The following is a 12,700-nucleotide window of genomic DNA, read 5'->3' as shown; positions in this document are numbered from 1 at the left end:
AGTACACATAACTCTACATGTTACAGTACTTGAGTAAAAGTACTTTACTTTCCACACAGCAAGATCCACATGGATAAATAATGTGAATATTGTGTGTGTTTGCAGGTGACTGTGAGGAAGGACATGGGGATGTGAATATTGTGTGTTTGCAGGTGACTGTGAGGAAGAGGAAGGACATGGGGATGTGAATATTGTGTGTGTTTGCAGGTGACTGTGAGGAAGGACATGGGGATGTGAATATTGTGTGTGTTTGCAGGTGACTGTGAGGAAGGACATGGGGATGTGAATATTGTGTGTGTTTGCAGGTGACTGTGAGGAAGGACATGGGGATGTGAATATTGTGTGTGTTTGCAGGTGACTGTGAGGAAGGACATGGGGATGTGAATATTGTGTGTGTTTGCAGGTGACTGTGAGGAAGGACATGGGGATGTGAATATTGTGTGTGTTTGCAGGTGACTGTGAGGAAGGACATGGGGATGTGAATATTGTGTGTGTTTGCAGGTGACTGTGAGGAAGGACATGGGGATGTGAATATTGTGTGTTTGCAGGTGACTGTGAGGAAGGACATGGGGATGTGAATATTGTGTGTGTTTGCAGGTGACTGTGAGGAAGGACATGGGGATGTGAATATTGTGTGTGTTTGCAGGTGACTGTGAGGAAGGACATGGGGATGTGAATATTGTGTGTGTTTGCAGGTGACTGTGAGGAAGGACATGGGGATGTGAATATTGTGTGTGTTTGCAGGTGACTGTGAGGAAGGACATGGGGATGGGAGACTTTGGCTTCAGCGTGTCTGATGGGCTCCTGGAGAAAGGTGTCTATGTGAACATGATCCGTCTGGACGGACCAGCTGACCAGGCAGGACTGAAGCCCTACGACCGCATTCTACAGGTAGCCTACTGTTGATGGTTTACACATGTTAGCATATTAAAAGTCATAAATCCTCAATGACAGTAACTAGAGTAGCCTGGTTAGTTGCCAGCTCTGTTTTTAAAGGGGAACTACGGCCATTTTCAGAATGCATACATGTTATTCCTATGGTCTTAAAAAAGTCCAGAAAATATCAGTTAACAATTCTCCAAAATCCCCAAACTCAAGAGTGCTAAAACTCAAATGTATGATGTCGTCAAGTATAAAGTTTGGTTGGCAAGAAGCATGGGCAAATGTCCGTCTTACATCAAGGAACCCGGACCATCAACAAATCAATCTTAACTATATTCACAGGACATACTTGACTCCTATAAGACTGAACAGAATGGGTCTTAAACAAGACACAAAATGCTCCCAATGTACAAATGGAGACGAAGGGACATTTATGCACATGTATTGGGACTGCCCACCAGTTAAGGCATTCTATCAAAACTCGTATCTTGGAATATACCAGTACACCCCTCTGTATTACTATTGAATGATGTTTTTGAGTTTGCAGTAAATCCACAGCTAAAGAGATTGGTTTTATCGGGTATCACAGTAGCTAAAAAACTGATTGCATCACGCTGGTTTCAACCGGAAAAAATGTGCCGGAAGGTTTGGTTTCTTACATATCTCGATGTGATTTATCAAGAAATATCTACAGCAAGAATTCTGGGTCTCAACGAATCCAAAATGTCAATGTGGTTAGAAGTGGTGGAGAGAATAAAAGCTAGCTTATAATGGTAGTGTCTGGTTAGGAGTGAGGGATAATGGAGGTACTATCCAAGGAAGGGTCCGGGAGGGGGGGGTTCGAGCTGGAGCATATGTGTGTAGGGTTTTAGAAAATAGGTATTAGGGGTATATCCTGTATAAGGCATTGGTATAATTGGTAATTTCGTTGGATATACACTGTATACGGTAAAATATTATTATAGACTTTTTTTTGTTTTCTGTTTCTGTACTTGCATGTCATTTTAGCCACCTTGATTGTTAGTTTCATTATGCATTGTGTGTTGAGTACTGACTTTTAATAATTTTTGTTTTGCAATAATAAAAAAAAAAAAAAAAGTATAAAGTTTGGAGCTGCTCCATAAACAATGAATGGGGAACGATTGTAAAGAGGACACTGACGGCACCCAGAGGAATGTTCTGACTGTCTCACATCATCTGAGAACATCTGAGAACATCTTCTGTCTCAGAACTGAGAACACCACAATATTAAGCTTGTTTGGGTGTAAAAAAAGAAGACAAACTTCCTGTGTGTCCACAACATCAGTCTCCCATTCATCGTCTATGGAGCAGCGCCAGACGTTCTACCTGATGACATCACAAGTGTGAGTCTTGATTATCTGGTTTCCGTGTTTAGGTTTGAGTAGCTCTCAGCATAACATCAGAATCGGAAAGGTCTTTATTGCCAAGTAGTTTACACATACAAGGAATTTGATTTGGTAATCTGGTGCGACATTAACGGACAGACAATTACGGTAGAATAAAATAAAAGGTAGAATAAAATGGATAAACTAAATAAAAAAATAGAGGCACGGGCGGCTAGGTGGTGTAGTGGGCAAGGCGCTCGCCATCAACGCTGGAGACGCTGGGTTCGAATCCAGCTCTCGGCGTTGCTATCAGCTTGGCTGGTCGTTCATACTAACACAATTGGCAGTGTTAGGGGTGGGAAAGCTGATGGGTGGGTCCTGGGCGTTGTGGACAGCGACCCCTACAGTTCGGTCGGGGCGCCTGCACAGCGAGGGTAGGATCTGGAGGGAGGTAGTGTGACCTTCCACACGTTACACTCTCCCGGTGAGAATCTGCGCTGGCTGCCAGCTGGCTGCACATGCGTCGGAGGAAAGCATGTGACAGTCTCCGGCCTCCTGGACCAACAGTAGGGGGGAGTGCGCAACAACCAGGAAGGGGGTTGGGAATTGGCATAACGACTAACAGTGGGATGGGAGGAAAATCGGAAAAAGGAGGGGGGGAAAAGATAAAAAAAATAAATAAATAAAAATAGAGGCACAATATAATAGAATTATAAAATAAAATAGTCCAGGGCTGTACAATTGTGCACGACATGTTGGACCCATGGAACGTACACAAGCTAATTGGCTCCATTGGGTCTGAAAGCAGAAGTAAACAAATAGCTTTCCAGCTAAAATGGCTATCAATAAAGTCAATATGACTTAACATGGTGATGTGTTGGTGTCTCGTCCCTCATGCTGCAATGAATTCCTGGTGCTATGATTATATTAAAGTACAGGAAAAAGACAATTTCTCCATGTGTGTTAACAAGGCTGCCAGTGTGCAATTACACAGGGTTTTTTATATTACATTATAGAATAACCTTCATGCGTGAACGTTGCCTTGCTCCTGTAAATGTCCGAACACAACCCCCTCCAATGTACAGTAAATTACCAAGTATGGTCTTGTCAATAATCCAATGTACAGTGTTGTTTGTACAGTTGTACAGTGTCCCCCACCCACCCCTCCTACCCAACCCCCCCCCCCCCCACTCCTACCCAACCACCCACCCAACCACCTCCAATGTACAGTCCCCACCCACCCCTCCTACCCAACCCCCCCCCCCCCCCCCCCCCCCCCCCACTCCTACCCAACCAACCCCCCCCCCCCCCCCCAACCACCTCCAATGTACAGTCCCCCCCCACCCCCACCTACCCAATCCAATGTACAGTTTCTACGCCTAATGTATATACTCTTTTCTTTCTGGACTCTTTTTGTATCACAAACAGTACTGTAATTGCAAATCTGGTATGTCATAAATGTATAGATGTAGCAGTACTGTCTATCTGTATGTCATGTATGTCATATATGTTACGATGAATTGAAAATGGGGGACCCTGATGTAAACAAGACGAAAGTCTTTCTCTGGTCTGCATCCCCTTAACAATTGTATGTATTGAGCTGTACTGTACTGTACCCATTCTGCAATCTGTTAATAAAGTTTTCATTCATTCATTCACTCCAGAGAGGGACACAAAATAGTATTTTTCTACACTTTTTAATGTGATCACAGAGCCAGGAATTCGCCCTGGCATGAGAGACAAGCAAGACACCAACACATCACTGTGGTTAAGTCAAATTGACTTTATTGACGACCATATTCGCCTGCAAGCTACTGTATTTGTTTATTTCTCAAAGCACTGCTCAGACCCGATAGAGCTGGCTTGCGTACGTTCCATGGGTCGGGCTAGAGTGTCTCAAATATTGATTGAACTTTTCTACACCATGAAAATAACATACTGAAATTCTTAATTTGGGTGGTGTTCCCCTTCAACTCGCTCCCCGTTTGAGACTTGTGACTTGGGCATGTCGTCCCCTTCAGTACATCCATAAAATGAATTCAACTGTGTAGAATTTTAACATCAACATGTAATTGTCAATTTAATTTGTATAGTTTGGTGTAATATGTAATGTTGATACATTTATGTTTCTCTAGGTACAATTTGGCAGGATTTCTAGCCGGATTGCTGTAAACGTAACTCATCTAGTCTGTAAACATAACTCATCTAGTCTGTAAACATAACTAGTCTGTAAACATAACTCATCTAGTCTGTAAACATAACTAATCTAGTCTGTAAACTAAGGCTGTCAAAGTTAACGCGGTATTAACGCGTTATCGCCTGATTCTATTAACGCCACTATATAACTCACGATTAACTTTTAAGAAATGTTTTTTTTTTTGTTTTTTTTTTTTTAACTAGACTTCACTCGGGTGTATTATTGATGCTCTCATTGATACTATGTTTGTTTCTGAAGTGTGTGTGTGAGATATAGAGAGAGAGAGAGAGAGAGAGGGGGTGAGAGAGATGAGGAAGGGGCAAGAGAGAGCTGGGAGAGTGTGTGTGTGAGAGAGAGAGGGGGGGTTTGTGTGATTAATCAGCCCTTGTGTGTGGGTGAATGTAACAAGTTCCTAACATTTTCTTTCCCCTATTATTTCATGCACACTTTATTCATTGTTTTAAATTATTATTTTCTTTTAAGTTATTTTGTGCATCAATCTGTTTTGAATTTGATGCAAATTTGCAATGCATGAGGGTCATCCTTTTGTGTTAAATGGCTGCATAAAGAAAGCATTTGTTGACTCATGTTGATAAGAGTATTAAAACTTGGAACTTAAAAAAGATCTGTTTAAGGTAGATAAAAAAATAAAATGTGATTAATTTGCAATTAATCGCGAGTTAACTATGGACAATCATGCGATTAATCAGATTAAATATTTTAATCGATTGACAGCACTACTGTAAACATAACTAATCTAGTCTGTAAACATAACTAGTCTGTAAACATAACTCATCTAGACTGTAAACATAACTCATCTAGTCTCTTTTTTTTTTTTATCCACTTTTTCTCCCATTTTTTTCTATATTTTTCTCCCATCCCAATTTCGTATCATCCAATTCAACCCTCCCCTGTCACGGACGCTGTTTCTTGCCTCCCACAAGCCGGCTGCAATGTGGACTAAGTCATACATAGCACAAGTCCCCTCCGGTACTTGAGGTAACAGCAGTCGCATCTTTTCACCTGCGCAGCTCGATCTCTCAGTGGCGAGGAGTAACGCGTGGGAGGCTCACGCTGCCCCCGACACTTCCTGATTCTACTGCGCAGGCGCACCAACCGACCTGTAGGAGTCGCTGTCCACAACGCCCGATCCCCACCCTTCAGTTTTCCTCCCCGTAATACGGCCAATGTGTATTACTGTGGACGACCAGCTAAACTGAAAGCAAATGTGGAGCGCTGGGCTCGAACTGACGAGCCCAGCGTCTCCAGCATTTCGTGGCGAGTGCCTTGCCCACTACGCCACGTAGCCGCCCGATAACTCATCTAGTCTGTAAACATAACTCATCTAGTCTGTAAACATAACTAATCTAGTCTGTAAACATAACTAGTCTGTAAACATAACTAATCTAGTCTGTAAACATAACTCATCTAGTCTGTGAACATAACTCATCTAGTCTGTGAACATAACTCATCTAGTCTGTAAACATAACTCATCTAGTCTGTAAACATAACTCATCTAGTCTGTAAACATAACTCATCTAGTCTGTAAACATAAAAGTCTGTAAACATAACTCATCTAGACTGTAAACATAACTAATCTAGTCTGTAAACTAGGGCTGCAACGATTAGTCGACATAATCGACGACGTCGATCATAAAAACTCGTCGACGCCGAATTTTTGCGTCGATGCGTTGTATTAAAGGCCAACTTGCTGGTTAAACCCTACTCTTCAAGTATGGGTAGTTTACATCATTGGTATCTAATTTCATTATTTATTTTTTTCCATTTGACGCCGGAAATGCCACTCAGAAAGGGTTAAAAAGGTCCACGCACGAATAACATGCATGGAGGAAATCAAAAAGCTTATCAGACGCTAGCAGGGCCGTGACGTCACTCCAGGTAACTTTCCCTACTTCTGATCCACTACAATGGAGTTTGACGAGTGCAGAAAGCTATTTCCTTGATCCAAATGGACGCCTTACAATCGTCGGAGACTTTGATGGACCAGCTACAACTGGTTGAAACAAGGTAGTTATAAGGTTTTTAATGTCGTAAAAAAAGAACTACATGTACCACTAGGCAGCCTGTTGTTCAGTACAGCAGCGCTACTGGTCTGTGGGCTGTCGCCTTATCCCCGGGTCATAGTATCAAGCTGGCTATATGGCTCTGGCTAACGTTACCCCGCTAACGTTAGCATTATGTCTACTGTCGTGCATGTAAAAGAGTTTGGGAAACGAGTAAAAATGTGCAGGTCCTCTTCTCAGACCTGTGGGGCAAAGCACTGCACGCATCATGCCGGCTAGCAAGCTACACGTCACGGCATGTAGATACGATAGTAGCCCACTCGGATAGCACTCGGTGCATCACAGTCACGAAAGGGGCTACCACGATAGCTATTAGCTAACTAACGTTACAAGCTCAAACACCTTATAACTACTACTATTGTCGTGTCCATAAGTTCCCTGGCAGAATACTTGTGAGGACAAAGGTATACAAAGAGGAGAGAACCATTTTAAATCGGGCCATGTTAGGAGTTTCGAGAATGCTGGCTACCAAGCTAGCTAACTTAGTTCCAAGTCAGCCAGAAGATCCTTAAGAACTTCTACTCATGTACAATAGAGAGCATCTTGACCGGCAACATCACCTCCTGGTTTGGGAATAGCACTGCACAAGACCAAAGCAGACTACAAAGAGTGACACGTTCAGCCGAACGCACAATTGGAGGGGGGCTCCCCACCCTCCAGAACATTTACTACAAGCGTTGCAAGGGCAAGGCTAAGAGAATCATTAAAGACTCCAGTCACCCGAACAACTGCCTCTTTGAACTGCTGCGGTCAGGCAAGCGATACAGGAGTCTCAAGGCGAGCACAGAAAGACTCAGAAGAAGCTTCTATCCCCAGGCCATCAGGCTGCTAAACGAACAATGAATGAACACTACACAACAACAACCACCAAACGCACATAGCACACACATCCACACGCACACACTCACTTTAAACAAACGCACTGTAGCACCCACTCCACACACTTATAGCACACACCCACTTTAAACAAACACACTGTAGCACCCACTCCCCACACTTTATATTTATGGATGAAGGATTGCACTACAACTCGTACACCTTACTGTAAATTGTACCTAAAATTGTACCTCATCCCATTTCTGCTTTGCACTAGATAGTACTGTACATTAGTACACTGCATAGTATTGTGTATTGTATATTATATGGTAACTCAGAACATTGTACATATGTCTATACCGAACACTGACCTCATTTTCTTCTTCTAAATTCATGCTATATTATGTTATTATGTTATTTGATACTATCTTGTCTAGCACAGTCTCTGGAGCGTAACAGTAAGAAGCATTTTGTATGAAAGTATCCTGTACTTCTGTATGACAACTATTAAAGAACTTGAACTTGAACTTGAACTTAGCTACTAACGTTACGGTATATACACAATATGTACAATGACACAATGATTTACATTATTACAAATATGGTAACGTGGTTGTGGCTTTTACAAATAATGGTTAGCTTTAGAGATCAATGGCTATGATCACGGAGCACTAGTGTTAGGTGAAACAGAGACTAGCTCCTCGGCTAGTAGTAGCAAGGCTCTGTGCTTCGTGCCACTACCTGCCTGTGACTCTCAGAGCCCCTGCTGCCCTGCACCTTGTGTGACGTCATCATTAAGATGACACACCGTGCGTGGAGGTTGTGGTTTGGTCGACAAAATGTTTGATAAAAACGCTAAAACTGGGTCAATTTCGATAATTTTTTTCCCTCTTCATGAAAGTCAGCGTTGGCCTAGTCACATTGTTTATTGAACAAAAATACAACCTGCAAGTTGGCCTTAAAAAAACAAATTTTTATTTTTTTAAATGATATATATATTTTTGCACTACCTATCTTTGTGAAAGTCCAGCTGAAGACAAAGCAGAGGAACAGATTGGACATTGAGCATGACCTCAGAGTTGCTTTGTCTACCCATCACCCCAGACTTTGAGACTCTTGTCAGGAGCAAACATCCCCAGTTATCCCATTAGTTCCCTGGGATGTTAAGCTAAGAAGTCTGCTAAGAAGGATATATTATTTATTATTATTATTATTATTATTATTATTATTATTATTATTATTATTATTATTATTATTATTATTATTATTATTATTATTATTGTTGCAACCCCAGTTATCCCATTAGTTCCCCCAAACGTACTGTCGGTCTGTTATGTTAAGCTAAGAAGTCTGCTAAGAGCCCGGAAAAGGAGCCTCGCCCACAGGAAGCAGAGATGGAGGGTGTGACAGAAATAATCGTTAGATTAGTAGACTAATCGAAAAAATAATCAACAGATTAGTCGACTACCAAAATAATCGTTAGTTGCAGCCCTACTGTAAACATAACTAATCTAGTCTGTAAACATAACTAATCTAGTCTGTAATTAAGCATTACATCACACGCAGGAGTGGTTTATTGTTCACAAATCACGACTGCAAGTGGTGTAATGCTTTTATACAACTGCCACATTCATTCAACCTTATTGCTATACAATAAACACACATTAATCGAAGATTTATTGAGAAAACCATCCGCCAGAAAAAGTAGTTCCCACAACAACAAAAAAGAGAAATTGCCTCCATGTGGAATCAGCTCGGAAGTGCATCCAACCAACTAACACATCCAACTGTGTGTTATTGGAATCCAACTGCCTTTCAACTAAGACATCCAACCAACTAACACATCCAACTGTCTTTCAACTAAGACATCCAACCAACTAACACATCCAACTGCCTTTCAACTAAGACATCCAACCAACTAACACATCCAACGTTTCTTTAGTTTTTAATTATGAAGTTAGTGGTTGTTATTGGAATGATTGATTGATTGATTGAAAATTGTATTACCAGATGCAGAATGGGTACAATACAGTACGGCTCAATACACACAATTGTTAAGGGGATGCAGACCTACTTTCTATAGAACTTCATTCTTAGATGCTTCTATAGAAAGTAGGTAAAACAAATTAAAACGTTTTCTTTGCCCTATAGGAAAAAAATGTTTTCTTCGCCCTATTTTTTTATTTATTTTTTTAGCCTAAACTCAACCAGTTGGAAACCAGGCGTACAGTAATAAAATTAGCAATCAACCAATCAATCAATTCAATAGACCATGCTCACTTAAAACAGTGCAGCACTCGGCTGCTCCTCTCTCAGTCTGACTTTCCCCCGCTGTTGCAGACAGGAGTGTGTGTGTGGGGGTGGGTGGAGACTAGAGCCAGCGTCGGACAGTGTGAGAGTGAGCGCTCAGCGCTGCAGTCAGAGTGAAGGAAAAAGAAATTGAAAAAGAAATGGCAAATTAATCAATCAATCCGTGATTTTTCTTTTGTTACACAATGATTCATGACCCATATATTACACAATCCAACATTGTGTAAGAGACTAAAGGCCTCTGCATGCTACAGAAACTTCAGAGCAACTGCAACACAACATCGGCGCGATTTCAGCGCGGTTGTTTTAGAGGGTCTTGTAGACTGTGTTGCTTGGACGTTGCGTACATGTCCCCCAAATCTAACCTAAACAACCGTTGCGTTGATATTGCGTAGCAGTGATTGGTTGGTTAGCGAATGGGGGCGGGGCTGTCATAGAATAATATTGGTCCCGCAGAGAATAACATCCTCCATTGTTGTAGCCAGCGTTGACGCTAAATAATTAGCGTCACATAGCTCGCCTTTTTCTGAAAACCCAAGCACATATTGTTCCATAGCATACGCCTTCAGTTGATCATGACAAATCCTCTCTTACCTTGACGATTAAAAAGCCTCCATAATTGAGTAAATAAAGCTGTAGCCAGCCAGCTAGCATTGGGTCTATTCAAAATGCTATCCACATTAGCTACATAGCTAACCAAGTAAATACAATGGTATCCGTCCTGAGGTAACGTTAAATACAACGTTTGCTAGTCGAAATGACTGGACACACACAGGGACAAGTTAAACATCAATCAATTAATTTATTCCAACAGGTAGTTTGAGCTGCATGTGAGCCGAGGTCCTCTCCATTGGAAACTAATGACGTTACGGTAACGTTAGCTCGAAAAGCACAAAGTTAAGCTGCTAGCAACAGACACTAACACTTCCGGTCTGGGGATTTCAAAATAAAAGAGCGACGTCTAAAATCACCGGAAATACGTTTATTTTGTACATTATCTAACGTTAGCACGAACCTAAACTAACTTTAGTTAAACTAACTTTGCGCGTCGATGTTGCAGAAGCATAAAGGCAGAGTGTCTAAAACACCGTTGCTTTGTCGATGTTGTGTTGCAGTTGCTTTGAAGTTTCTGTAGCATGCAGAGGCCTTAAGACATTCACCGTGACAGAATCGCTTGATATTTAGTCGTTATGATGCTATCAACATATCCATTTGTTAAAGATTATTGTCCGCCATCTTGTGATCCGGCGGAGTGATGTGATGTGATTCGGTTGTGGGCGGGTCCTGGGCCAGCAGCGTGGAGTGTTCCCAATACATACGTGTAAATGGCCTGTTTCAGCCAATCAGAATCGCGAAATTTGCATGCCGTTGTATAAACATAACTAGTCTAGTCTGTAAACATAACTCATCTAGACTGTAAACATAACTAATCTAGTCTGTAAACATAACTAATCTAGTCTGTATAGTCTGTAAACATAACTCATCTAGTCTGTAAACATAACTCATCTAGTCTGTAAACATCTAGTCTGTAAACATAACTCATCTAGTCTGTAAACATAACTCATCTAGTCTGTAAACATAACTCATCTAGAACTAATCTAGTCTGTAAACATAACTCATCTAGTCTGTAAACATAACTCATCTAGTCTGTAAACATAACTCGTCTAGTCTGTAAACATAACTCATCTAGTCTGAACATAACTCATCTAGTCTGTAACCATAACTCGTCTAGACTGTAAACATAACTCATCTAGACTGTAAACATCTCATCTAGACTCTAAACATAACTCATCTAGACTGTAAACATCTCATCTAGACTGTAAACATAACTCATCTAGTCTGTGAACATAACTCATCTAGTCTGTAACCATAACTCGTCTAGACTGTAAACATAACTCATCTAGACTGTAAACATCTCATCTAGACTGTAAACATAACTCATCTAGTCTGTAAACATAACTCATCTAGTCTGTAAACATCTAGTCTGTAAACATAACTCATCTAGTCTGTAAACATAACTCATCTAGTCTGTAAACATAACTCATCTAGAACTAATCTAGTCTGTAAACATAACTCATCTAGTCTGTAAACATAACTCATCTAGTCTGTAAACATAACTCGTCTAGTCTGTAAACATAACTCATCTAGTCTGAACATAACTCATCTAGTCTGTAACCATAACTCGTCTAGACTGTAAACATAACTCATCTAGACTGTAAACATCTCATCTAGACTGTAAACATAACTCATCTAGACTGTAAACATCTCATCTAGACTGTAAACATAACTCATCTAGTCTGTGAACATAACTCATCTAGTCTGTAACCATAACTCGTCTAGACTGTAAACATAACTCATCTAGACTGTAAACATCTCATCTAGACTGTAAACATAACTCATCTAGTCTGTAACCATAACTCGTCTAGACTGTATACACACCTCATTTCAAAACACACCTCTTCACCAAGGCTTTCCCCCATTAGTTAGTTTAGATTAGATTCATTATCCCTTACCTGCCCTCATCCTATAGAAATGTGATTTATTATTATTATTATTATTATTATTATTATTATTATACATAACCCATCTAGTTTGTAAACATAACTCATCTAGTCTGTAAACATAACTCATCTAGTCTGAACAAATCTGGTTTAATCCGTCTTCTCCGTCTTCTCGCTTCCTCACTTGACTCATGAGCAAACATGACCACAAGTTAAATGACACACTTAAAGAATCGCAACTTCCTCTTTCACGACAGGAAGCCACAAGTTCATGAGAAAATTGTGTTCCTGATTTAGAGGTTGCGATTGCCTCGGAACTACCTTTAAAAAATAATAATAATTAAAAGTGAGTTGATTTTGCAGGTGAACCGGGCGAGGACCAGAGACCTGGATTGCTGCCTCACTGTGCCCCTCATTGTGGAAGCGGGAGACGTCTTAAACTTGGTTATCAGCAGGAACCCGTTGGCAGTGGCAGATCCTGGGTCAGCTTGGGAGGACCACCAGGACCACTCCAACCTCCTGTTCAGTCTCCCAGAGCACCGGACCAATAGCATCTCTCTGTGA

At 41.0% G+C, this 12,700-nt stretch overlaps 1 protein-coding gene across 1 annotated transcript in view; it reads left to right on the top strand.

The window, feature by feature from the left end:
- grip2a (glutamate receptor interacting protein 2a) overlaps window positions 1–12,700 on the top strand; it is a gene marked incomplete at both ends in the record, with an annotated part of 104,738 nt that extends 92,038 nt beyond the window's left edge. The window contains 2 exon segments of the mRNA XM_084333531.1: window positions 745–891; window positions 12,500–12,700. Of these exon segments, the coding sequence (XP_084189657.1) occupies window positions 745–891; window positions 12,500–12,700 (348 nt within the window).

This window comes from Notolepis coatsorum, assembly GCF_963971535.1.
Source record: "Notolepis coatsorum genome assembly, chromosome: 17".
Classification (NCBI taxonomy): domain Eukaryota; kingdom Metazoa; phylum Chordata; class Actinopteri; order Aulopiformes; family Paralepididae; genus Notolepis; species Notolepis coatsorum.
This window is presented reverse-complemented; position numbering and strand designations above follow the sequence as displayed.